Below are 27,963 nucleotides of genomic sequence, written 5' to 3'. Positions count from 1 at the left end.
TCAGTCTCCCAAGCAGCTGGGATTACAGGTGTGTGCCACCACTGTGCCCAGCTCTGTATTATTTCTTACAACTGCATGTGAATCTACAATGACCTCAAAATAAAAAGTTTAATTTTAATTTAAAAAATATAATGAAAATTAGATGCCATTCATGATAGCTATTTTAAAAACTATAAAATGTCTAGGAATAAACCAGGAAGGCCCAAGGTCTCTATTTTAAAAAAGCCAAAAACATTTAATCTAATTAAGGGCACAGAAGACAATCTAAACAAATGGAGATTATTGCACCTGATGTTACAAAAACACAAATATTGCATGTTCTCATTTATATTTGGGAGCTAAAATATTTGATCACATGGAGGTAGAGAATGGAAAGATAACAGAGATTGGGAAGGGTGAGTAGGGGGTGGGAGAGGATGAAGAAAAGTGGGTTAAAGGGTACAAGCATACAGTTACACAGAAGGAATAAATTCAAGGTTTCATAGCACCGTACGGTGACTACAGATAAATAAAAATGTATTGTACTCAGGTGGTGGACTTGATCACTACACATTATACACATGTAACAAATTTTCACATGTACCCCATAAATTTGCACAAATTAAAAAAAAAAAACACCTTTGGCAGCAAATATTGAAAATAACTAAATAAATAGATGGAGAGACAGCCCATGCTGTCAATTCACACCAAATTAATCTATAAATTCAATGCAATCACAATTAAAATTCCAGTTGTATATTTTTCAAGAAACTTGAGAAATATGCTCCAAAATAAATAGAGAAGAATAAAAGTCCTTAGAAATCAAAGTCATCCTTAAAAAAAGATGAAACAGGAAGCCCTTGTCCTACCAGATATTAAATTGCAATGGCCAGAGTAATAAAAGCAGGTGGTACTGGCTCAAGAACAAACAGAACAATGGAGAAGAATAGAGAGGTAAGACACAGAAACTCGATATACAATAAAGGTGAAACTGCAAAGGTCTAAGGATTGTTTAGTAAATGGTGCTAGTTCATTTTAGAGAGGAAAAAAATCCCTGTATCACTAGTTAACACCACATATAGTGGTGGATTCTAAGTGGGATGAAAACCTAAATGTGAAAGACCAAAAAGTTAATAATTAAGGAATCCATGGAAAAACTTAATAGGTAGATGACCAAAATGGGAATAGATATTTGAAGTTTTTAACATCAACAAGGAATTTATATCTAGAATATATAAATCATTAAGAAAAAGATAGCAACTAACATTAAGAAATGGGCAGAAACTATGAACAGGAATTTACAGCAGATGAAATCTAAAAAGCTAACAATAGGTTCTTATCAAACTTATTGATAATCACAAAATGTAAATTAAACAAATGATTTATTAGTTTATACCTATCAGAATGGCAAACATTAGAAAGATGGATAATGCAACTCTTGTGGCCATGTGGGGTAATGGGCACCACTGATGGAATCATGGATGCGTGCAGACATTTTGAGAGCAATCTAGTAATACTTGACAAACTGAGTTTAGACTATCTTATGACCTAGCAATCAGCTTGCAGGGTCTATTTCCTAAACAAATTAGTAGGTCTATGGTGATGTGTATGAGGATGTCACTGCAGTAGTGTTTGTGGTGATAATGAATTGGAGGCAATCTGGGTAGACAATGGGAGTAGGTAGATAGAATGTGATAATACAACGGAGTATAAAGAGCTAAGTATACACAGCAATAGCAATGCATCCTGAAAACAGTGCTTGAACATCACAAAATGAGAGCTATCTAGACATCGGATGTCTTCTGATGAAAGAGGGTAGCATCCCCTATGAAGCAGTCTTATAAAACAAAAACAAAAGCAAAAATAAAACCTGAATCAGAATGTACCTCTGGCTGACAATCGACAGGAAACACAAAGGACAGAGGAACATGTCAAACTATACAGGGAGGCAATCAACAAAATCCAGACCTTGGGGATAAAACGGTTGGCTCCTCAACAAATAAATTATAAGGAAAAAGAGAGAGAGAGATGGGAAAGAAACCTATAGATTATAATGCTGTGAACCAAAGTAGATTATAAAGCATTTGGACCAACTGAATCCTGATTCAAACAAACTGTTAAAAAAAACACTTTGAAACAATTGGAGATTTAAATACTGATTTATATTAGCAAATTATTGTTAAAAACTTTTTAGGTAAGATAATGATATTATATTTATGTTAAAAAAGAGTCTCTATATTTTTAACTTGTGCTGCATATATGGAAACATTTCTGGGTGAAATGACTTGTCATATGGGATTTGTTTCATGATACAGAAAAGCAGAAAGGGGGAGGAGCAGAAATGAAACAAGATTGGTTATAAATTGATAATTGTTGATATTAGGCTATGGAGGTTATACGATTCTACCTTTGTATATTTTGTAACATCCCAAAATGAAAAGTTAAAAAAAAAAACATACACAGTGCCTAGTGAGAAAAGTCAAAGTAGATATATAATATGCCATGATTTAGATAAATTAAAGAGATGCAATGTAAAACAATTCACGTATTCCAAAGGCACAGAGACAAGGAGATTAAAGTCATTTGAGAGGTGACTTGGGAGGAGAAAGAGGAATGAGAATAAGAAACATAAACGAAAGAATGAATGAAGAAACAAATGAATAAATGTGTTCATGTGCCCCGAAGTAAGGGACATGTTTAACTCAACTCTCCACTCTGGAAGTCTAAAAGATCAAAGCAATAACCACTATCATCAAACATTAAACCAACATATAAAGGGAGAGAAACATTCACATTAGATCACACAGGTGAAAAGCATATTATGAATTGGGAATCATATAGACAGTAAATAAATATAATAATTGTGGTAGAAACCTTGGAGCATAACCATTGATTGGAGTTTTTGCCCAGACAGTGGAATCAGAATCTAGAGAGGCAGTTATTCTAATAGATTAATCCAGAAAGTGATGATTTCAGTTCTTTGTGAGACCAAAGAAAATTATACTGGTAGGCGAGGGGAACAGGACATGGCAGAACTCCCACAGAACTCGACAGAACTCCTCTAGAGAGCCCAGAAGGAGAAGCCGGCAGTCATGCAGCATAAATGGATAAACATGGGAAGAGACAAAGGAATGTTAGGCAGATGTGAAAAGGGCTTTTTATAGTGAAGGAAGATCTAAAACTTTATGGTTTAAACAGAGAATGAAGATTTTAACTCTAGGTAATTAGAAATAAACATAGGGTATATCATGGACAGAGTCATTTAAATTATTGGTTTTCCTTATCAGAACAAACTCCTATATAATTCCTTGGCTTAAAATCCATCATTGACCCATTTCTCACAGAACAGTCCAAAATTATTAGTATTTCATAATACGACCCCAATTTAACTCTCCAGCTATTGCTATCTAACATCTGTAGCTGGCTTTGCATGGGGAAAAAAAGTTAGTTAAATAGCATTTAAAAAAAAACAACTATCATTTTAAACTGTTCTCTTAAAAATGTGTGCCACCAATCCCAATTCAATTTAATTAATATTTTTTTCTTTACCTACTATGTGGAAGGCAATGTACTAGGTAGTGTAGAGAAATGGTTTTCAAAAACTTTTTACTGTACCCCAGAGTAAAAAACTTATTTTTACTTTATGACCTATCCATATATACATAATTTTGAAACAAATGTTTAAAAAAATGTATTCTTGCTACATATCCATGATGCAATATTTTCTGTTCTATTTTATTCCATTCTACTTTGCTTAAAAAAAAAAGATGATGGTCAACTCACTAAATTAGTTGGCTGTGAACTAACATTTGAAAAACAATGTTACACAACACTTGAAATGTAGCCAGTGCAACTGAGGAAATGAGTTTTTAATTTTACTTCACTCTAATTTAAATCTAAATTTAAAAACAAAAGCAGTGCAAAGTACTTTTACATTAAACACAACATAATTTTTCTGGTAGGACTACAGTTTAACAGCTGCAATGCTAAGATATTACTTTAGTGCGCACACTGGGGCATGTGTTGCTTCTAGTGTTATAACCCATCACTGATCTTCTTGGTGTCAATGAACTGATTCAGTTCTAATTATTTTTTTAACACAGTGATATGACATTGTAATTTGCTTATTTGAATATTTCACGTAGAAGGAAAATAACAGACTGAACTGGAAGAAGGTATGTTGCAAATTTCACAATGAATGGCAATGGCAATTTGCTGCCACAGGGCAAAATGAAATGTCTGCTGTGGAAAAAAATTTTACGATAATTAAGTGAATAACATTAAGAGACATTTTCAGCAAATATGTACTGAATATTATAAAAAGTTTCTTCTCAATGATCAAAAAATAATCAAGAAAATTAGTTGCCTGAAATCAGAATTAAATGTCCAACAGACATTTAAATGATTTTTAACAGATCTGAACTTAAAATCTGGCCCGCTATACAATGGTTTGGGTTCTTGCACAAAAAGAAAACCATTTTAGATGGAGAGATAGTAAAAGAAATTGTTTTTTAGCTATAAAAATTTGTTAAAAATTATGAGGAAAATACTAAAAAAAGTATTCTACAGAAGTCTCAGATCTTTAAGCTCCAAATAATGGCCTGTAGTATATAAGACCTTTCTAATATTAATATTATAATATCAAAGATGTACGCTGGCACGGTGCTCATGCCTGTAATCCTAGCACTCTGGGAGGCCAGGGCTGGAGGATTGCTTGAGGTTAGGAGTTTGAGACCAGCCTGAACAAGAGCAAGACCCTGTGTCTACTAAAAACAGAAAAATAAGCTGGTCCCACGCCCGTAGTCTGAGCTACTTGGGAGGCTGAGGCAGGAGAATTGCTTGAGCCCAGAAGTTCAAGGTTGCAATGAGCAAGGATGATGGCACTGCACTCTTGCCGGGGCAACAGAGTGAGACTCTGTCTCAGAAAAAAAAAGGTGGGGGATTATCTCGAAGGTATCAGTCAAAACCATCCAATGACTCTAAGTATAGTTACCTTAACAATCTACAAAAGCTCCGCCGATAACTCAGCCGCTGGCTAGCTGCAGCAACGCTGGGAGGAAGAGGAGGTCGGGGTGGGAAATAAGCTAATGTTGCAGAAAATATTAAGCAGACAACTCCAAACTCTGAAAGAAAAAAAAAAATAAGTAAAATGTTAACCAGGCAACACAAAAAGTTGAATACTTTCAAGTATTTATTTATTTAACAAATACTTACTGAGTATCAGCTAAGCCAGAGGCAAATAAACTTAAGCAAAATAAAGTACCTAGTCAAGATAGCTCAGTCTAGGAGAAAGATACAAAAAGATATAAATTTCAGCAGGTCATAGGAAAGAAGCCATACTATTAATATAAACAAGGAAGTATGGTGGTATTATGGTACACTACACACACAAAAAGACTGAGGTACTAAACAAGTGTTATCCTACAGAGAAAACACATTAAAAATCAACAGCACTTTACTGTAAAAGAGATTTTGAAGTAGGTGTAGGCTGATTGTCTATTAAGCATGGTACTCAGAAAGAAAAAAAATGATACAGAAAACTGGTAAGAGCAGGATAGGAGGATTGATTGATCGATGATAGGATATTCTGATGCATAGTATAGGACAGATCAGCTTACAGACTGTATGGGAAATCTGAACAAGACAAGAAAGCATCCAAAAATAAGAAACCAAGAGACAGCAGAATTTAAACATAAGACTATTGCAGAATATTAAACAATCAGAAGTAAAATGAACATCTAAAGAATCTTAATTTGGTCCCATTAAAATAGAGAAGAAGGTTCCTAGGCATCCTGATCCTTCCCTCCACTGTTCTGGCATTCGGAAGTCCCAGCTTCTAACTATGCACAACATAGTGGAAAAGCACAGCACCAGTAGAAAAGTCAGGAAACTTGGAGTATAGACCTGCCTACACCATTAATTAACTTGAATGTAGGTGAACCCCTTATTGTTTCTGGGCCAACAAAGGGACTGAATTTAGTGATTTCTAAACACTCTTTCACTTGGATAATTCTAATTCTAGGGCTATATTCTTAGCAAAAGGGACTATAAGACACCTAACCGTAGGTAATTTTATTTAATTCAACTAGAAATCCAAAGATTCCTAATTCTTAAAGATAAGATTGTGTACAGATTCCTTTTTTCTTCCTCTTCTTTTTTTTTGGTGTTCTCAATCTCCTTATTCTTTGTCAATCTGAGGAGCAACAAGAAGTTAATGAATTGTTTTAATTCATAGTTCTTTTAATTATTAGTAATACTGAATCTGCATCTTCCGTATGCTTATTAGCCATTTGCATTTCTTTTGTTTTTCTTTTTTCTTTTGAGACAGGGTCTTGCTCTGTCACCCAGGCTGAAGTGCAGGGGCATGATCATAGCTCACTGGAACTCCTGGGCTCAAGTGATCCTCCCTCCTCAGCCTGCTGAGTAGCTGGGACTATAGCTGCATGCCACCTTGCCAGGCCTATAATTCTTCTGTGATTGCCTTGTTCATATTCCTTGATCATCTTTCTACAGGCATTTTTATAAATAGCTTCATTGAGCTATAATTCACATAACATACAATTCACACATATAAAGTGCACAATCCAATGGTTTTTAGTATATTCACACAATTGGGCAGCCACAATCACAAACAATTTTAAAATTTTTTCATCATCCCAAAAAGAAACTCTGAACATTACTCCTAAATCTTCCAGCCCCAGGCAACCACTAACCTATTATCAGTCTTTATGGATTTGAGTATTACAGACATTTGATATAAATAGAATTATACAATATGTGGTCTTTTTTGACTGGCTTCTTTCACTTAGTGTAACATTTTCAAGTGTTATCCATGTTGTAGCACGTATCAGTACTCCATTCGTTTTTATTGTAAAACAGTATTCCACTGTATGGATAGATCACATTTTATTTATCCACTCATCAGCTGATAGACATTTGGGTTGTTTCGACTTTTTGGCTATTATCAATAATGATGCTATGAACACTCATGTATACATTTTTACATGGACGTATGTTTTCACTTCACTTGGGTATATACCTAGAAATCAAATTTCTGGGTCCTATGGTAATCTGTGTTTAACATTTTGAGGAATTGCTACACTGTTTCCAAAGTGGCACCATTTTACATTCCCTCAACATATGAGGGTTCTAATTTTTCCACTTTCTCTAATTTTCCATTTTATTGATTACAGCCATCCTACTGAGTGTGAAGTGTACCTTATTATAATTTTGGTTTGCATTTCTCTAATGACTGATGACATTGAACATTTTTTGACACAGTTAATGGCCATCTGTATATTTTCTTTGGAGAAATGCATTTGAGTTCTTTGGCTACTTGTTAACTGGGTTGTCTTTTTATTGTTGAGTTGTAAAGAATTCTTTATATATTCTGGATACAAGTCCCTTATCAGATCTATGCTTTGCAACTATTTTATCCTATCCTGTAGGCTGTCTTTGCACTTTCTTGATGGGGTCCTTTGAAGCACAAAAGTTTTAAATTTTGATGAAGTACAATTTACCTATTTTTCTTTTATCACTTGTGCTTTTGGTGTCCTTTATAAGAAGACTTTGCTGAACCCAGGGTCAAGAGGTTTTTTTCTAAGAGTTTTATTGTTTTAGCTCTCATGTTCAGTTGTCATTTTTGTGTTTGGCATAAGGAAAGAGTTCAAATTCATTCTTTTGCACGTGGATATCCAGTTGTTCCAGTACCATGTATTGAAGACTTTTCCCCTCATTGAATTTTCTTGGCACCAATGGTTTATTTTTTTGGAATCTCACTTCTGTTCTATTGATTTACACATCTATCTTCATGCTAGTACCATGCTGTCTTGATTAGCGTAGCTTTGTAATTAAGTTTTGAAAATGAGAAGTGTAAGTTCTCCAATTTTGTTTCTTTTCAATACTGTTTTGGCTATTTCTGGCCCCTTGCATTTCCATATAAATTTTAGGATCAGGGGAGGGACAGGAGGCAAAAAAAAAAAAGAATTTTAGGATTAGCTTATCAATTTCCACAACAAAGGCAGCTGGGATTTTAATAGGAATTGCACTGAATTTACAGATAAATTTGGGAATCTCTTCACAATATTAAAGATTCCAACCCATGAACATGGGATGTCTTTCCATTTTTTAGGTCTTTTTTAATTTCTTTTCGACAGTGTTTTGTGGTCCTCAAATTATAAATTTTGTACTTCCTTTATATTTAAATTTATTCCTAAATATTTTATTCTTTTTAGTATTATAATAATTGAATTGTTTTCCTAATTTCATGTTTGGATTATTCATTGCCAATATATAGAAATATAATTGATTTTTTACATATTAATCTTGTATCACAAAACTTTGCTGAGCTTGTTTTTTTAAGATCTAACAGCTTTTTAGAGAATTCCAGGGAATTTTCTATACTTAAAATCACATCGTTTTCAATAGAGATCTTTTTTACTTTTTACCTTCCAATCTGGATACCTTTTATTTCTTTTTCTTGCTCAGTGATGCTGGCTGGAACTTCCAGCACAAGGTTAAACAAACACAGTAAAAGTTCCTTGTCTTTTCATGATCCTAGAGGGAATGCATTTAGCCTTTAACCATTAAATATGATGTTACCTGTGGGGTTTTCATAGATGCTTTTTATTGGGTTGTGCAAGCTCCTGTCTGTTCCTAGTTTGTTCATTGTTTCTATCTTGAAATGGTGTTGAATTTGTCAAATGCTTTTTCTCCATCTATTATGACAGTCACATTTTTCCCCTTTAATCTATTGATATGGTATATTACATAAATTCAGTTTTGAATGTTAAAACAATCTTGCATTCCTAGGATAAATCCCACTTGGTCATAGTATTTCATCCTTTTTATATGTTGCTAGACTTGGTTTTCTAGTATTTGTTCATGACTTTTGTATCTATATCATAAGAGATATTGATCTGTAGTTTACTTTTCTTATGGTGCCATTGTTTATAATAATTTAAGAGTCTTTAACCTTTTAAGGCAGCAATTCTAGCAAAGTATTTTTAATGAAACAAAGAATCATGGGACAATATTTCAGAAAGGCAGATTGGCAAATCTGAAAGCACTGAAGACATAACTGGGAAGCTTGTGTAGGCACTTCTTGACTGCATGGAAACCATGAGCCAAAAGGATGTACAACATTAACATATGCCTAATAGTGCTTAAAATCCAGCCATTTGAAAGATACAATCATTGCTTAGGTTTTCAATTTAAAAAATTATATGGCCAAAATAAGGTTTAAAACTTACATTTCATCTGCTTTTGGTTTTATTATTTTTACACTTCAATTTTTTCTTTAAAAGGAATGAGTTACCTACAGGGGAGATAAGTACTTCATATACTGCCACCACCCTTGCTTTCAGTTTTAATCCTTCTAAACCTTATTTTGAAATGTAAATGTCATCATATAACTCTCTGACATACAATTTTTCAAAATGTGGCCCTTGCTTACGTGGTGAACTTCAAACCCTTTAGCCCTGCTTGGAAGGGCTGCATGGCCTGGTTTCCCGCTCTAGCTTCACCTATCGCTACGGTCACCAAATCTAAGCCACTCTGAGCTTTCAGCTGCTTGAATATACCAGGTTCCCTCCCTTTCCTGGGCTTCCCCTGCAAAGTTTTCTCCCTATAATGTATTCTTCCACCAGCCTACTGTATTTGGCTCTCTCTCATCCCTCAGGTTCCAACTTAGATGCCTCATCTCCAGGAAGCTCTACTTCACCTTCAAAATCTGAGTTAGGTGCTCCACCTCTGAACTCTCGGAGCAATTATAGGCCTTCGATTTACAGCACTCACCACTCTGTTTAAAACTGTTCATTTACCTGTCTGTATCATTCAGGACAGTGTAAGTTCTGTTAAAGCAGGAACCACGTCTACCTCAGTGCCTAGCACAGTGACAGCAACTCCTTTGTAGTTGCTGTTCCCTCTGCATGGAATTCCCTAACCCACTTGAACATTTGCTGGCCTCCTGTGAAATTCTTACTTTTGTTTAATTATTACGTTCTTGGTGAAGTCTTCCCTGATCCCTCCAACTTCTCTCCAAACTCAGGTAAGTTATGTCTCCCAACCTCTATCTATATTTATTTATATTATAACTGTCTCACGATTGACCTTACCAATTCCCAGTGATTAGCACAGTGCTTAGTATGTAGTAAATGCTTATAAAAAGTTTTCTGAATGCAGAAGGAAATAATAAATAGGCATATAAGGAAATGGGATAAATTTAAGGAAATGTGTAGGAGACTGTAATATAGGAGTGGACTAAGCCAGATGCAGTGGCTCATGTCTATAATCCTAGCACTCTGAAAGGCCGAGGTGGGAGGACTGCTTGAGGCCAAGAATTCGAGACCAGCCTGAGCAAGAGCGAGACCCATCTCCACAAAAAATAGAAAAATTAGCCAGGTGTGATGGCACACACCTGTGGTCCCAGCTACTCGGGAGGCTGAGGCAAGAGAAATTGCTTGAGCCCAGGAGTTGGAGGTTACAGTGATCCATGATGATGCCACGGCACTCTAGCCCAGGCGACAGAGCAGGGGAAAAAAAAAAAAAAAGAGTAGACTAGGGCTTCATTCTAGAAATACAAAGAGAAAGGATCCAGGAGAATGTTTTGGGAAGGTCAATACCCCTGATTAATAGACTAACCATACAGAGAGCAGGAAATGAAGAGAAGAATAAACTGTAGGTGATCAAGGTACATAAGGGTGGAGAACATGGCAAGTAATGGGAAAATTGCAAGGGAGAAAATGGGCTTAACATCTACCAATAGATGCTTAACAAATGCTTATTGTCAATCATGATGTTTAGTTCTATATACTGGTAAGATATTTAGAGAAGACATAGAACATGTGTTGTACAGTGCTTAATTATAAATGAATGAGAAGAGTAAAATTAAGAAATCACCTTCCATGTAGCAATAATACACTTTATACTTAACTTCCTAGGAAGTGTATAAGTTTTAAATAGGCATCTCCATATTATATGACAAGGAAAGCGCATTATGTGCATATGTCTATGTCAGTTCTCTAACAGTAGTTCATATGCAGTGATCTGGTATGCAAAAAGTAGAGTGAAGATTACTGGGATAAAAGACAAAGAATAACAAGAAGAAAATAAACTTCAAATTACCTGCATATAATACAGTCTCTATGCGATCTTTAATATGAGCCCTGCTACTCTCTGAAGCAAGAAGAGGTGATGTCCCATTGGGAGCTGGTACAAAAAGTGGTCCAACTAAAAAGGCACAAGCTCCACCAAGATAACTAAGCATTGACGCAATAGCTGTGGCAGTGGCCCGTTCATCTGCAGAAAACCACGTCGTGGAAAGAAATGGTGCTGCATTCATTACAGTCGGACCTGCCAATCCATTTAACATCTGTCCTCCATGAATTAATCTGTAATTAAAAACATTAAAAGCCTATAAGGTATCTGAAACAGACATTTTTCTAAGGCAAAAAGAAATTAGCCAAATAGCAGTTTAAATATGGCAATAATTATACTTATCTAAAGTATATGACATGCCTGAAAGGTAAGTTGACTTACCTTCTAAAAGGTATGTTGATCCTCTATGAGGGAGATCAAATATAGTAATAATTACCATTTATTCATTTTACAAATATTTACTGAAGCCTCTGATTTGTGCCACATACCAAACTAATATTTCTTGTAATCTTGTTTAATTGTTACAGCAACACCATGTGGTCGCTATTATTGTCCCCAATTATTGAGATATGGAAGCCTAAGTTTAGAAAGATTAAGAATTTTGCCCAAGTGCTGACAGGCATGAGATTTAGATCCAGGTCTGACTCCAAATCCATACCCTTTCTACTAGACTGCCACTCATTAACAGATCTAGTAAGTGCCACTGGCCCAACAAATAATACTGTTGAGCTCAACATTTCATACCTACTCTTTGCTAGGTGTTAGAAATACAAAAAAAAAAAAAAAAAAATCATTATGGCATCTTTTAACAGAAGAGGAATTGGTGGAGGAATTAGACGACCTTGGTTCCGGTCAAACTCAAAGCTAGCCCTGGGCAATATATAACTTTTTGGGATTCCATTTCTTCTCCCATAAAATGAAGATATTAGTTTAAGTTGAATACGCATTTATTGAGCATCTGTTAGGTTAAGGTACTGTAATAATGGGTCCCTTCCCAGTTCTCATACTTTGATTCTGACTTTAATTGTAAGGATTAGTAAAAAGTAGTTTCTTCCTTCCATTCCATGTGTTTTCTTGCTCACCTTTTCTTGATATTCTACCAAGCACTCCTGTTCCTTGCTGACCAAACCCTTTACCCCAAATGCTCCCCCCCCACCACAACATATACCTTCACATTCAAGAGCAGCCTTGAAAGAGAAAAGCAGCCAGAAGTCCAAAAAAGTACAGGCAAGATAGGGAGATGCATCACCTTCTCCTGCCTTGGAGGGAGAGACAGTACATGTGATGTTTTCATGATACTACTTGGTTTTTTTTCCTGCTTGTTTTGCTTTTTAAGTATCATGTGAGTCTCAAATCCTTTTTTTTTTTTTTTTTTTTTTTTTTAACAATCACCATATTAAGCCATTTAGAAAAGAAGTTTTCTGAATGCAGAAGGAAATATGGGGAGAGGAAGGATCCTAACGTAGAAGCTGAAGTGAGTGGGCAGTGAAATATGCGGCTTAAGGCTCTCCATATCTATCTTCATAAAAGTTGGAAAAAGCATTGGAAGGCAACGTAGCTCCATGTATCATTAATATTACTAAATTTTTTTAAAAATGAAGACATTTTAAAATCTCCTTGTGTAAGGGGAACTATTTTCTTTTCTTTCCTTTTTATATTTTTGGAGAACTATTTTCTAGATGACAGAACAATTTAAACTGTTTATGAAACCAAATACTTCTCCCAGAAGCCAGTGGATCCCAAGCTGTCCCATAGCAATTTCATCATAGAAATGTTCTTGCAACATCATTAAGTGGTTTTACTCGTGACTCATGATGGCACAACAATGAGACAGGGTGTGACCCCTCATAAAAGCAATGCTTTGATATTTAATACCATTTACGAGGTGTTTGAAAGACTCATGTCAACTAGAAGGAGAAGGGTTGGAATAAGTAAATTGTATTATGCCTGAAAATGTTGAGGGTAGAAGGCGAACATGGAAGAAATGATCAAAAACAAATAAGAAACTGATACAACAGTATGACTCCTTAGAGTTAAGATATGAAACTAAAATTATCACCATGGCTTAACTCTTTGTTACCTCTCAGTGGAATCACAAACAGAATATTATTCAAGCAGCAAACAAGAGCCACAGAAAGTATGAGAGTTTGAGATAATTTAAGAGTCATTCAAGTTCAGTTTACTCAATTTTTAGAGTATTTCTTACTACAACAAGGTACATGTGTTAAAGTAGTACCCAAAAAATGAACAGCACTAGCGCTAGGGGTATTTCAGATGGGTTCTCAGTTTAAAGGTCACTGAACTTGGGGGGCCAACCTCAGGCATATAAATTATCATAATTAAAAATCATCTCAGGAATTAAAACAAGCTGAAGTGGTATTTAAAAATTACTCCAATTGTAAATATTAACAATTACATGCTTTTTGCATTAAAAGTCATCACACACACACTCTTCACAAATGAACTGGGGCCTACAGGATTCTAGGGTTAGCCTCCGAATTCATGAAAACCTTACAAGGAAACCCAGTCCCACTCTTCCCAGCACCTTTCAGTTTTTCAGAACTTAATCCTGTTCCTTCTCACATTTATATCCCAGAGTCCCTCAGGGCTTGGCAGTTACTGATATGTTATAACTGGTCAAAAGCACTGTTGTCCTGGTGACTGTGATGTTATACTAATCTATATTATGATTTTCACATTTGCCTGACACTATTTTCTATCACCTACCATTAACTTACCCTATTTTATAAAATTCACTTGTGAAAAATATTTAAAAATAAAATTCTGCTTTATATATAAAGTTTAGTTTTCCTATTTAACGATGATGCAAAATTGGAGACATGTTTTTTTTGGAAAAATGCTGGCCCTACAACATAATACAAACATTACCATAAACTCTTTATTAATAAAATGACAATAAAGGAAATGAAATAATTATAAAATGTTCAATATAAGCTGCATTCATGATTTAATTTAACAAACAAGTATTGAGTATTCACTGTGTGTTGGTTAGGCACTGTGATAGGCATATGAGAATGTAAAAATAAAACGCTAAAGCCCTTGCCCCTAAGAACAGGTCAAGAGTCACCTATAAGCATCATAGCAGGAATATAAAGGAAAAAAAAAGCAATAATTTGGCCTGGCCCTAATGCTTGTGGAGCCTGTGACAAGAGTAGTAATGGAGGCCCCGTGCATGTCCTCCTTCTCTTCTGACCTCTGGTCCTGGCCTATAACATCAAGGGCTTCACATGTCTGCCTGTGGAGCTGAAGGTCAAACTCCACCTAAGCTTCATCTATCCCCTTCGAAACAGCTGCCTCTTAGCCACCCCTTGGGCCTAGGAAGTACACACCAGGCTTGTAGTCTACCCTTGGAAGAGCAGGCCTGGTGGGAAAGAGGCTTGTTGCAAGACCTGTTTCTGGGGTCTTGTGTAGCCAATGCATAGACTGGAGGGTGGAGGAGGGCAGCGTGTGTACATCCCCTTGGCCCTATGAACTTCTTACTCCATAGGGAATGTAAAGGCCGCAGGAAAGCAAGGACAGGACACTCTTGGGCATGGAGTCCAGGACAAGGACCCTGTGGCACAGTTCTAAGGTGGTACTGGCAGTAACAGTGGGGAGGTGGAGGAAGGGATGCTCTAGAGAACTGTTAAGGTAATACAATACGTATGGCCAGGTGAATGATTAGATATGGGCGTGCACCCATTACTTTGTAAAAATGTCTAGTAAGCGGCTGAATACAGGTCAGAAGATAAGGAAAGACGTATGAGTTAAGAGATACATGTTGGGGTTGCACCGGCTTGTGTAACAAACACTAAACAATATCAACATTTTTAAAATAGAGAAAGAAGAATTTAGAAAGATTGAGAAGGAGCAATTATAAGGCGGGAAAAAATAAAAGGACAGACTCTGGGGAGAAGAGTTTCAAGAAGATAAGAGTGGCCAGGCGCAGTGGCTCACGCCTGTAATCCTAACACTCTGGGAGGCCGAGGCGGGCAGATCGTTTGAGCTCAGGAGTTCGAGACCAGCCTGAGCAAGAGCGAGACCCCATCTCTACTAAAAATAGAAAGAAATTATATAGACAGCTAAAAATACATATAGAAAAAATTTGCCGGGCATGGTGGCACATGCCTGTAGTCCCAGCTACTCGGGAGGCTGAGGCAGAAGGATTGCTTGAGCCCAGGAGTTTGAGGTTGCTGCGAGTTAGGCTGATGCCATGGCACTCTAGCCTGGGCAACAGAGTGAGACTCTGTCTCAAAAAAAAAAAAATAAAAAAGAAGATAAGAGTGAGTGGTCAACAGTATCAAATCAAACAGAAAGATCGTTTATGATAACTGAAATGTAACCACTGAATCCAGCAAATAGGAGGTCGTTTGAGATCTGAGTAGAAGCAGTAACAGTGAAATGTTGAGGATGGAAGTCAGATTCATGAGGAAATGGAAATTTGGATTTAGACTATTCATTCTAGAAGAAACAGATGCAGAAACAAAAATTAGGTATATAAGCTTAGTGAAGCAAAAAGAAAAAAACACCAGCTTAAATGAACAGTCTCAACAGAAAAGTCTCTCTGCCTTGGTACATTGAAAAATAAAATGCAACTCATGACTATCCTAATGCTTTCTAAACACTCGTGAAAGAAGCTGGGTTTCAGAAACTAATACCTATTGATCTGGGATGACTGTTAAAAACAACACAGAGGCCAGACAGGGTGGCTCATGCCTGTAATCCTAGCGTTCTGGGAGGCCAAGGCGGGAGGATCACTTGAGCTCAGGAATTTGAGACCAGCCTAAGCAAGAGCAAGACCCTGTCTCTACCAAAAATAGAAAAAATGAGCCAGGCGTGGTGGCATGTGCCTGTAGTCCCAGCTACTGGGGAGGCTGACGCAGGAGAAATCAGTTGAGCTCAGGAGTTTGAGGTTGCAGGGAGCTATAATGATACCAGTGCTCTAACCAGGGTGACAGAGCAAGACTGTGTCAAAAACAAAAAACCAAAAACCCACAGAAAAACAAAAGAGGAGTGATTCACAATCTTCAGTAAAGTGAAGTCAATCACATAATTTAATGTTAATTTTTTACGTCATCATTAGATGCCTCAATTTTGTTTCGCTAAGTAAAAGTTAAGTTCCTTGTGGGTCAGGATCAAGGATTCTCAGTTCCCACAGGCCTCACTCACACAGTGCTAAGGCAGTGTGGCTGTCCTCAGGAAAGCACGGACTGATCCAGGTACTGGGACACACAGTCACGGAAATACATAACGAACCTGTATTTCCAAAACCTCACAAAGTCATCCAAATGCATATATCAGATCAGGTCTATTTATAAATTTTTAAAAATTTAAATTCAGGGCCAGGTGCAGTGGTTCATGCCTGTAATCCTAGCACTCTGGGATGCCAATGTGGGAGGATTACTTGAGGTCAGGAGTTAGAGACCAGCCTGAGCAAGAGTAAGACCCTTGCCTCTACAAAAAAAAAAAAAAAATAGGAAAATTAGCCAGGTGTGGTAGCATGAGCCTGTAGTCCCAGCTACTTGGGAGGCTGAGGCAGGAGGATCACTTCAGCCCAGGAGTTTGAAGTTGCTGTGAGCTATGATGACACCACTGCGCTATACCCGGGTCACTCTACCCTGTCTAAAAAAAAAAAAAAAAGTTTAAATTCAGCAATACAAAAACAAAATGATTAACAAGTATTCTCAAAATAAAGCTTTAAAAAAAAGACTTTTTAGGATGGTAAAGGAGGGCCAATGTGGCATTACTGTCTCAAGCAGAGGAGACTGGAAGGGGTAGGCAGAAGTCAGGAGTGTGAGGACTAGACTGTCTCCTGGGCCATAAGCTCTGTCACAGAAAGGGTTTGTCTGGAATGGACCGGTTAGTCAAGGGCTCTAACTCTTGCTTCTTTAGCAGAAACTCCACAGCTCCACTCCTGCATCTGCACAAGTCAGGCTGTGAGAGAGCTGGTGGGGCGCAGATGTGTTGTGTCCTTCTTCATCCCAGTCTCCTCATGCTGACCCCTTAACTTCCTCTCCTTGTTTCTCTGCTCGCCACTCAACTTCCTTTACTTCCTTCCTCAAGTCTTTTTCATTTTCTCTGTTTTCCTCCATACCTAGCTTCTGCCTATTTCTGGAGCCTGGTTTGCCCCATCCTGGAAAGCCAGGTGGAAAAGTAGATGAGAGAGGGGAATTTCCCTAGCAGGATGAGAGGAAGACTACAGTGAAGATCTGTGAGTTTCTCCTGTACTGGCCGAACTGGAACAGTAGAGACAAGGGGGACCAGTGCTGCCTGCTGGCGTCAGGACTGCTGAGGATGCTGGCCTGTGGCAGCCCTAGGACAGGACCCAGCGCGGCCACAGCTACAGGTGGTGCTGCTGAGTCCCACTGCTGTCCTGGGCACCTTCTGCCCTCAACTAGTGCCCCTGCCCATAGGGGGGACAGGCCTGCAGTGGCATGTGAGATGGCACTGGCCCACAGTGGCATTCCTTTTCATATTGCTCAATATTGTATACTATTGTGCTTTCAAACAAATGCCAATAACCAAAGTTCAAACTGAAGATCTGCAGCCCATATCTTCTAATAGACTTAACATTTTAGCTCTCATTTAATATTCTGGTATCCTAACCTTTTGCTTTCTGACCACCTGGAACAAATACCTACAATTCTTGAATTTTAGAATAATATGATGTTTTAGAATTAAAATTTTTATAGCTGGAAGGGACTTCAGACCTTACCTAGATAACCCATCCCCTTCCAGAAAGGTTAATAACACATTCAAAATTACATTCATAATTTTATAACTTTCCCTAAAAAGTATCAGAGGGAGCTCCAGTTATATAACTAGCTAATGGCTAAGTCAGGACTAGAAATCAAAATTATAACTGTGATTCATCAGTCCACAAATCTCTCTACTCTCCTACATGGTCTCATTCTGAAGGTTCTCTGTTGGTAACAGTATAATAATAATAAAAATCACTGACTGTTAAGAAAACTCAAGATTCTCAGAGCTAAAGGCATGCAGCACCTGGCATATTTTTATTCTGAGCATAAACCTACTTTAGAGACCTCTAGTATATTATGACTTGCAATGAGGATAACATTAGAGTTGGCTTTTTAGAAACCTCGCAGATACTTCCTCAATGAAAGTCCAGTGTTCTTAAATTCTATGTTTTTTTTAACATGAAAATCTAGAATCCATAAAAATACTTCTCTAAAACTCAGTATGCCGACAGTTCAGAAACTCTCCCAATTCCTAATTATCCCACATCATATTAAACTCATGTGTTTATAGAATTTCTTGGATATTGAAAATGGCAAAAGTGTTAGAATTAGTTTCTCTTTATCTACCCCAAGAAAAGACAGGGCAATAAAAAGGATTAGAGATGTTATAACTTAACTTCAGGGAAAAGGAAGTTAGGAAAGGAGAAATAGAGATGATGATGGAAAAGTAACGAGTCTTCTGAAGACTTAGTTATCATAGCTATAGTTTTCTTGTATAAAAATTTATTTTACTTTTGTATCTTTTAATAATTTTGGCCAATTATGATTCAAATAAAAATATCTGCTGAATACCCACTACATCCGAGGCACCTGCAGCTAGACACTAAAGGGGATATAAAGATGAGTATTAAAGTCTTGGCTCTAAAGAAGCTTATAATAATAACTTATCAAGTATCAGCTGTACAAGTACATAAAAAACAGAGTGAAAAGAATATTGGATTAGATATTAGAAGACTCAGCTTTTAGTCTTAGCTAAATTTATTAACTGTATAATCTTTGGTGAATCACATTCTCTTTCTGATTCAATTTCTCCAAAGATACTTTGTCTCACAGGATTTTTATGAATGTCAAATACGATAATCTCTCGGCAAAATACAGGGAAAATGGCCCTAATCCTGCTCTGAGAGATGTCTACCTCCCTCATTTTGTCTCATACATTTTGTCTTGTCACATAACTTTTATTTTGTCCTCTTAGCTTAAAAGTATATATACTCATAGTAGAAAATTTTGAAAAGAAATGCATAGACAAGAAAAAAATCATCTACAAACTTGATATCCCAATTCAGACAATCACTGCTAATACTCTGATTTTCCAGTCTTTCTTTCTTTTCTTTGTTTTTCTTCAATGCATCTCTCTCTCTCTCAATCAATACGTAAGCATAGGTAATCACAGATAGCATATTGAATATACATGATAAAAATAAAATGATATAAATCAGTTTTAACTTCACAGTCCATCATAAGCATCTTCTCTTCTTTTTGAGGCAGGGCTCCTTTTCTGTTGCCCAGGCTGGAGTACAGTGGCCCAATCATAGCTCACTGTAACCTTGAACTGCCGGGCTCAAGTGATCCTTCTGCCTCAGCCTCCTGAGTAGCTAGGACTATGGGTGTGCATCACCAATTTTTTTTTTTTTTTTTAGTGTTAGGGTCTTGCTGTGTTGCCCAGGCTGGTCTCAAACTCCTGGTGTCAAGTGATCCTCCCACTTTGGTCTCCCAGAGTGCTGGGATTACAGGCATGAGCCACTGTGCCCTAAAGATTCTTTACAATGACAATTGTTAATGGTTTTGCAATATCCTATTATACACATATATCAAAACTCATTTAACCATTTTCCTAATGTTGGGTAGTTTTTTCAACAACTTATTTGCTAATATTAATAATGCTGGTGTGACAATCTTTGTATGTAAATATTAGCTACTTTCCAGGTTATTTCTTTAGGGTCAAGAAGTTAAAGTGTATGAACACTTTAGGTCTTATGAAATATATTTCCAAAGTGTTTTTCAGAAGGATTTGTAGCAATTTACATTCCCAACAGTAGTGGTTGACAGTGCCTGCTTCGTCAGCAAGGACTATCACAGTTTAAAAATACACAAGCACACACAAACACACAACTTGGTATATTAGTTTCCTATTGCTGTTATAACAAATTACCACAGACTTAGTGGTTAAAACAACACAAATATACTACCTTGCAGTTCTGTAAATCAGAGGTCCAACATGGGTCTCTAGGGGTAAAATCAAGGTGCTGGCAGGGCTGTGCTCCTTTTTAGAGGTTCTAGGAGAGAATCTGCTTCTTTGCCTTTTCCACCTTGTAGTGGCTGCCCACATTCTTCAGCGCATGGCTCCCTTCCTCTGTCTTCAAAGCCAGCAACTGCAGTTTGAGCTCTTTTCTGACTTCCTCTTCTGCCTCTCTTTTAAGGACTTTTGAGATTACATTGAGTCTACCTGTATGATCCAGGATAATCTCCCTATCTTAAGACCAGCTGATTAGCAAGCTTAATTCCATCTGCAATCATAGTTCTTTGCTATGGAAACTAACATATTCACAGGCTCAGGAGATTAGAATGGACAGGGTGGGAGGCATTATTCTGCTTACCACACTTGTTAGACCAAAAGGCAGCTCTTTGTTTTAATTTACATTTCCTTTTTGATTATTAGTCCTTTTTCTGTTAGTATATCTGTACTATTAATATAATTTTTCTTATTTTGCATGAATGCTTTAAATATTTATCTACATTACCTGTTATTGCTTTTATTTTGACAAATATTTTTTCTAGTTGGTTTACTTTTTTGAAGCATAACATTCACCAATTTGTAAGTAGTCAAATCTATCAATTTTTCTCTTTATAATTTTCCTTTGTTTTCATACTTACGAAAAAATACCTTTTTCATGTAGAGATCAGATAAATTTCCCCATATATTGTTTTTCAGCTGAATATTTAACCATTTAGTTCATCTGAATTTATTTTGATGAATGGTATGAAGTGAGGATACAAAATGATCTTTTCCTCCCAAATATGTAGCTGATTTGCTACAATGGTGGAGAAAATAAACTATCCCTCAGTGTACATTTAGTTACAGAGCAACCCAAGGTTTTGCTGGGGTAAGCTACAACCTACATTTCCCTCCTGCAGCTAGCTGAGGCCTTGTTACTATTAATAAATTCAAGTCAATGATATTACAGTGGGAGGACATCAAGGTCAACTCCATGAAGACAGGAACTGCTCTCCCTCCTCCTGTGGGATGCAGTGTGATTACAGTGCTGATGAACTGGCTGTTGGATGTACTGTCAAGGTCATCTCCTTAGGGGAACAAGATAGAGGGAATGCAGGTCCCTAGATTACCCTGTAGAGCAGAACTGCCTACATGCCTTGGCCTACCTGCTGACTCTGGGCTATTAAATAAAGAAATACTATCTTGTTTGAACCACTGTATTTTGGGGTCTCCTTATTATAGCAGCTTAACTTGTTCCTTAATGAAGAAATTAGCTCAAGAATTGGGGTGCTGCGTTCACAAAGACACAATATATTTGGCACTGACTTAGGGATTAGGCTGCAGACTGAAAAGGCAGGTGGGCAGGTGACTTGTGGCTGCAGCAATACCACTGTTTTGATGATCTGGAACTGGCTGGAAAAAAGTCAGAACATTACTGCTTCGTGCCCCTTTCTGATTTTAGGCTGGTACTACGGAAGAGATATCTACATCAGGTGAGCGTTAGCTGGTTTGCAAGCAGAGATGGAAAGACAAGAGCTCTGCTAAGAGAGTTTCTCTCTCTCCAAGGCCTGCAATCTAAATTTAATGAGAATCCAGGAATTTGAAGCCTCAGGTTGCTTCTGAATCCCAATGGCAGGAAATAAAATGTCCTTCAGAGCCAGTCTAGCAGCAACAATTAGGTTAAGGGTGTAATCTTCCTACCGGGCCTACTTTTTTCAGATGGCATCAAGGTAGCCACCACTAAATTGAGCAACAGGGATGGGCTGAGCACAAAAGCTGGTAAACGAAAGAGGATATTCAACAGGTGTAAGAACTATAACCAGAAATAAAAATCTTTCGGGTACATTTACATGGAACCTACTTGATGTAAATAGACCAGAAGACTGTAGTGTTGAGGGAAGTGTTTGAGAGAAGTATATTGCCAAGACGCTACAAAACACTTCTATGAAAGCTTAAGGTTGCTTAATCCCTAAAGCAACCTTCAGCTTGAAAAATCAGCACCAAGCAATGAAATGAGAAAACCTTCACTGTGTAGTCCCCAAGAAGAGCATAATGTCCAAGAGTCACTTCAGGTGTGGCCATTGAGGATAATGGACAAAAAAGAGTCTTCCAGAGGACAAAGCCAAAAGCCACAAATAGCATCAAAGGAGTTACTCTAGGAGCCACAAAGACCTGATAGAACCCAGAGACTCTGGATTTTGAGTTGGATGTAATAACTGGACAGGACTTTTTTGAGTTTTCTCCTTTGAGTAGTGATGAATATCTTCTCTGCATTGGAGGAGGGGAGTGCATGAATACTGATGGCAGAGACTCCTAACTATCTCCATATATCCATTCTCCCTTTCTTTCTTTTGTTATAGCATTCTTGAGTTTTAACTGGGTACATGGCTACTGAGCTCATTTCCAACCTCTCTTGTAGATAGAAGTGGCTATGTGATAAGTCTGCACCAATGAGACTTGAGTAGAAATGATACATACAACCTCTGAGTCACCACCTAAAGATGCAGTCACTTGTCTTGGATGTCCTACTTCCCCTTCCTGTGGGCTAGAATGTCAGCACGATAATAGGCCAGCTTTGACCAGGTGGACAAGGATATCACCCTAGGGGATGTTGGAGCAACAACAGAGAAGGAACTTAGGTCCCAGGAGGACCTTGTGGAACAAAGCTGCCTACCAGTCTTGAATAGCCCACTATCTTTTGAGAGAAAAATAAACTTCTATCTTATGGAGCCTCTATATTTTGGGTCTCTTTCTACACAGCTTAGCCTGTACTTTACTATATATACACGGGCTATCAATAAATGTTGTCTGTTGAATTATAAAGTTAAATGATAAAATCTGAGAATTAACATTTGTTAGCCATGTCTATGTCTATTTTTCTGTACAATTTTCAAAAATGCTCATATATTTATATATTATTAACAAGTTGTCATATTTGCAAACATTTTCCCAGTTTGTATTTTTATTTTATGATCTGCTTCGAAGCATAAAAGTTCAAAATGTTCACGCAGTCAAAATGTTAGTCTAACTCTAACCCTAATCACAAATCTTTCCCTTTGTGATTTCTTTCATTGTTTTTATGCTTGGAAACATGCGATCTCTTCAGGGATAAGATTCATTTTCCCTTTGAATCGTTCATTTGTTTGAGGAGAAAAGAAAAAAGTCTTAAAAAAAAGAACACATTTTCCCTTATTCTGTCTCATTTTAAATATGCAGCTCTCCAGTCTCTCAGGAATACATTTCCATGCATGGTACATAGTAAGGATTCAATTTTGTTTTCTAATATGTAACCAACTTACAAAAACACTTACCAGATACACCTCCATTTAATAAAATACCATTTATTTAGTAATCCTACTGATTTACGTTTTCTGTTTTATGTTAAATTATTATTAACATCTGCTTCTGGTCTATTTTGTTCCTATAATCATTTTGTTGCAGATAAAATAAAGGTTTAATTGTCCTTTTTGGTATTAAGAGAAAAAAATCTAAGGCAAGTCCTATTTCAAAGAAAAGAATGAATAACATTTGCAATATATTCTTAATAACTTTCAATTCAGTTTACTTTGAAAATCCTATCCACATTCATGATTGTGATGATACACAGTAGGGGGAAGAGGATTATGATCAGGAAGGGGTATGCAGGGGACTTCTTGAGTCTAACCTGGGTGATGGGTACAGGAGTAGTTACTTCATGATTATTCCAATGAACTGTTCATGTATGTTTTATAAACTTCTTTATATGTGTAACATATTAAGCAAAAAAATTAAAAATTCATTTATGACATTGTGAGTTCTTGGGAAAAAAAGTCTCAGAAATAACCAACTATATTTCAAAGACAACAAAAGGTGATAAAAAGTATTTTCCAAGCTCTAAAGATAATTTTACACACTTTTTACTCCCTTTTTTCCCATGTGAAATGCTTATTGTGAGTGGTTGCCTTCTCTTACCAACCTATCTTATCTGAAGCCCATCTGACCACCACACAGAAATTGTCATGAAACTCAACCCCTAGAATTTTAAGAGTCAAACGGGGGCAAATAGAATTATTAAATAGAGGCTAAATCTCAATCAGCTTTAAAATAAGACATTAAAGGCTGGGCCCGGTGGCTCACGCCTATAATCCTAGCACTCTGGGAGGCCAAGGTGGGAGGATTGCTTGAGCTCAGGAGTTTGAGACCAGCCTGAGCAAGAGCGAGGTCCCGTCTCTACTAAAAATAGAAAGAAATTAGCCAAACAACTAAAAATAGAAAAAATTAGCCAGGCATGGTGGCGTGTGCCTGTAGTCCCAGCTACCTGGGAGGCTGAGGCAGGAGGATCGCTTGAGTCCAGGAGTTTGAGGTTGCTGTGAGCTAGGCTGATGCCACAGCACTCTAGCAGAGGCAAGAGAGACTCTGTCTTAAAAAAAAAAAAAGACATTAAAAAGACATTGATTATACTGTAGGATGAACACAGTGCAATCTGCTTAATCAATTACTACTTAAAGGGAAGATGCTATGTACCTAGGGGTGTAGTTCTCAAATTTAAATAAGTATAAGATAACTAAAAGAGCTTGTTAAAATTATTGTTCATTCTCTGGGTTCAGCCCAGAGGCTTACTGAGTAGGACTGGGCTAGGGCCCAGGCCAGGGATCTGTATCTTTAATAAGCAGGTAGTCTGTGGACTCTATTTTTAAAAACAATGATGTAGGGGAATCTGAATCTTATATATTTTACAGAGAAGAGTCTTAGTTCTTAAATCTACCAATTGTTCATTTTTACATCACAAGGTTTACATTTCTACATTGGGGAAATTTACATATACTATAACCCTTCCTCGTCTTTGCTTCTCTTATTCTCATTACTAAAGCTCTGATGTGGTCATATAAAAAGTATATTCCCTTTCCACCCCAGACTTCTAATTCCTCAGGTCCCTTTGCCAGAAACAACCAATGATAATGGTTTCTTTCAATTTTTTTCCAATTTTTTTCTAAGTAGGAGCATATTAAACATAATGTTCTAAACTTTGCCTTTTAACCCAACAGTGTGTTTTGGAGATAGTTCCATAACAGCACTTATAGAACTTTTCTTCCTTTTCACAGCTGCATACTAGTCCATGATATACTACACTATATCCAATCCTCTGTTGAAGCATCTCAGTTGCATCTAGCCTTCTGCTATTACAAGCAACTCTGCATAAACATGTAATCCCTGCAAAGTTATAAAGCTTTATATGTGGGCTAAATTTCTATAAGTGCAAATATCAGGTTAAAGCACACAGACATTTGAATCTGATAAATAAAGCCCCAATGCCCTCCAAATAGGATGCCCCAAACTGCTCACACATCAGCAGAGCCTGCTTTTCCCTACATCTTAGGCAACACAGCACATCATCGTATGTTTACATCTTTGCAAGTAAACCGACATCTAACTGCTGTTTTAATTTTCATTTCTTTAATTATGATGAAAAGTTGAGTATCTTTTCTTCAGTTTATGTCATTTGTGTTTCAATTTCTGTAATTGCTTGCTCATATCCATTATCCATTATCCCACTGAGTTAACATGTTTCTTACTGATTTGAAAGAACTTTTTTCAACTAAGGAAATTACCCATTTGTCTTATTGTTGCAAATATTTTCCAGTTTTTAACTTGACTTTGTTTCATAGTATATTTAATCATGAAGATATTCTAAATTTTTATGTAGTCAGGTGTACTCAGTCTTTCTTTTACGGCTTCTGGGATTTGTGTCTTAGTTGGAAGGCCTTCTCAGCTCTCAGATTCTTTAAAACAGTTGTTTCCTAATACTTTCATGGTTCTTTTTTTACATTTAAGTCTTTGATCCAGCTGGAAATTACTTAAATGGTAAGGCAGGGATCTAAGTTCTTCTTCCTCATTTTTCCTTTTTTTTTCAGCTAGCTAAGCAGCTGTCACAAAACCATTTACTAAACAATTCATCTTTTCTGTTATGGTTATTTTAAATGTAATTTTGCCAGCTGCAAAGTATTTCACAAAGGAGTATATTTCTAGAAAATCTATGTTTACCAGAACCATACTACTTACCTAACACATTTTAGCAAATGCTATGTATTGTTAACATTAATGAAAATTACAGTGAATTGAAGGATAATACGGCATGTGTTATGGGAATCCGTGGATACACCTATCATTAAGGGTAGATATAACTTACTATAAGTTCACCCTTCAGAAGTCCTTAAATTGTTTCCTGGCCATGCAATATAATATTTCACACTATAGAGTAATGCCATTCATTGCTATAGAGCAATGCCATTCACATTTTTTTGGTATGATTTGCTACCAGATCATTGAAGAAGAAATGCTTTATAATTTGTTATTCTAAGTTTCTTATTTATCTAAGATGTTATAAGAGAAAAGAGGCAAAATAATTTTTTCCTGAGTTTTCATTGGTACCATGCAGACAAAAGAAATACTGATACAATGCAAAAGTAGAACCCCAGTAGGAAGAGCTCATCAGAAAGCTGCTATTCTCGTGTCTTGAGATTTAAGGGAGCCAAGAACAAGAAGTCAAGGGTGCAGGAGTACCATTCCAGAAGGCTGGGTCAGAAGCTCAAAAAGCTCCAAGTGAAACAGGGTCACAAAAACACAGGTTGCTAAATGCTTGTTTCAGTGTTGGTCTTCTCTCTGTGGGTGGCATGGAGACTGAAGCTTTTAAAAGTGGTGATCTACAGAAACTATGAGTTGAAAATACATGTTCCAATTGTAGCATTTTTATTCTAACAGCTACATAGTGCACTTTTAAGTACTATATGGACACAAAATAGAATCGTATTTCAAGGGGTTAATACTCCTATATTCTTTATAGATGAACACCTAAGATTGAAAATTCAATTTGTACTCCCTTTTTATGAAAGATTCAATCTCTCTGAGCTCTTTCTCTTTCTTAATCTGTTCTATCCTAGCTTACATTTCTTTATGAATTCTATTTCTTTTTCACACCAGTTTCTCCACCAAGAGGAAGAGTCAACTCTTTATTATTTCTATAATTTTTGTATCTGGAAAGGATATAAAGGGATATCCTTTACTAGAAAGAAGTAATAGTATGAATGGCCGAAAACAGAAGAAAAGCTAACAAAAATATTAACAGGCATTTTGTGCATTGTTGAATTTAAGCTTATACTGAAATTTGTACTTAAAAAACTGGGAATGCTTAAAAAAAAACCCATGGATATTTAAAAAATAAAGAGCATCTCAAACACAATAATGAAATTCATGTGTTAAAAACTATCTCAGAAGGATGGGAAATAATGATTAGCCTTCCGTAGAAACCCAGATGATTTTCCTATCTCCCTTTTAAAATATGAATACTTGTACCCTAAATTTTCTGGAGAGAGCATAGTTTGAAAGTTTAAAAATGAACATTTATTTTGAAACTGAAAAACTGTGTTCCAAATGAAAGTCATCATCTTGTCCCTAAAATCCACTTCCCTCTCCTACTGTGTTCCTCATCTGTTAATGGAATCAATAATCTCAGGGTCCCTAGAGTAAAACCTCAATCATATCACATCTAATTTCTTTTTCTCAAGTTTTCTCTGACATCTGTGCCATCCCTTCCATTCCCACAATTTCCTACTTCTCTTACTCCCCACATCTTGTCCATCAGCAAATGGGCCAAGATATAATTAGAATATAATTATATTTGAATATAATATTCAAAATAATCAGAATTTGACCACTTCTCACTATCACCATTGCCACCACTATGGCCCAAGCCAGCATCATCTCTCACCTGGTTTACCACACTGGTTTCTCAACTGGTCTTACTTATGCCTATGACCTCTAGCTTCAGTCTATTCTTAGGAGAGCAGCCTGTGACAATGGCACTCCTCAGCTCAA

The 27,963-nt window shown here is 36.8% G+C and overlaps 1 protein-coding gene across 1 annotated transcript in view; it reads right to left on the bottom strand.

The window, feature by feature from the left end:
- SLC49A4 (solute carrier family 49 member 4) overlaps positions 1–27,963 on the bottom strand; it is a 70,286-nt gene that overhangs the window by 30,016 nt on the left and 12,307 nt on the right. The window contains exons 3-4 of the mRNA XM_069472705.1: positions 11,104–11,369; positions 4,973–5,102 (exon numbers count right to left, since the gene is read on the bottom strand). Of these exons, the coding sequence (XP_069328806.1) occupies positions 4,973–5,102; positions 11,104–11,369 (396 nt within the window). The remainder of the gene's footprint in view (positions 1–4,972; positions 5,103–11,103; positions 11,370–27,963) is intronic.

Source organism: Eulemur rufifrons, chromosome 7 (genome assembly GCF_041146395.1).
Source record: "Eulemur rufifrons isolate Redbay chromosome 7, OSU_ERuf_1, whole genome shotgun sequence".
Classification (NCBI taxonomy): domain Eukaryota; kingdom Metazoa; phylum Chordata; class Mammalia; order Primates; family Lemuridae; genus Eulemur; species Eulemur rufifrons.
The sequence above is the reverse complement of the archived record's forward strand: the minus strand, read 5'-3'. Positions and strand labels throughout refer to the sequence as shown.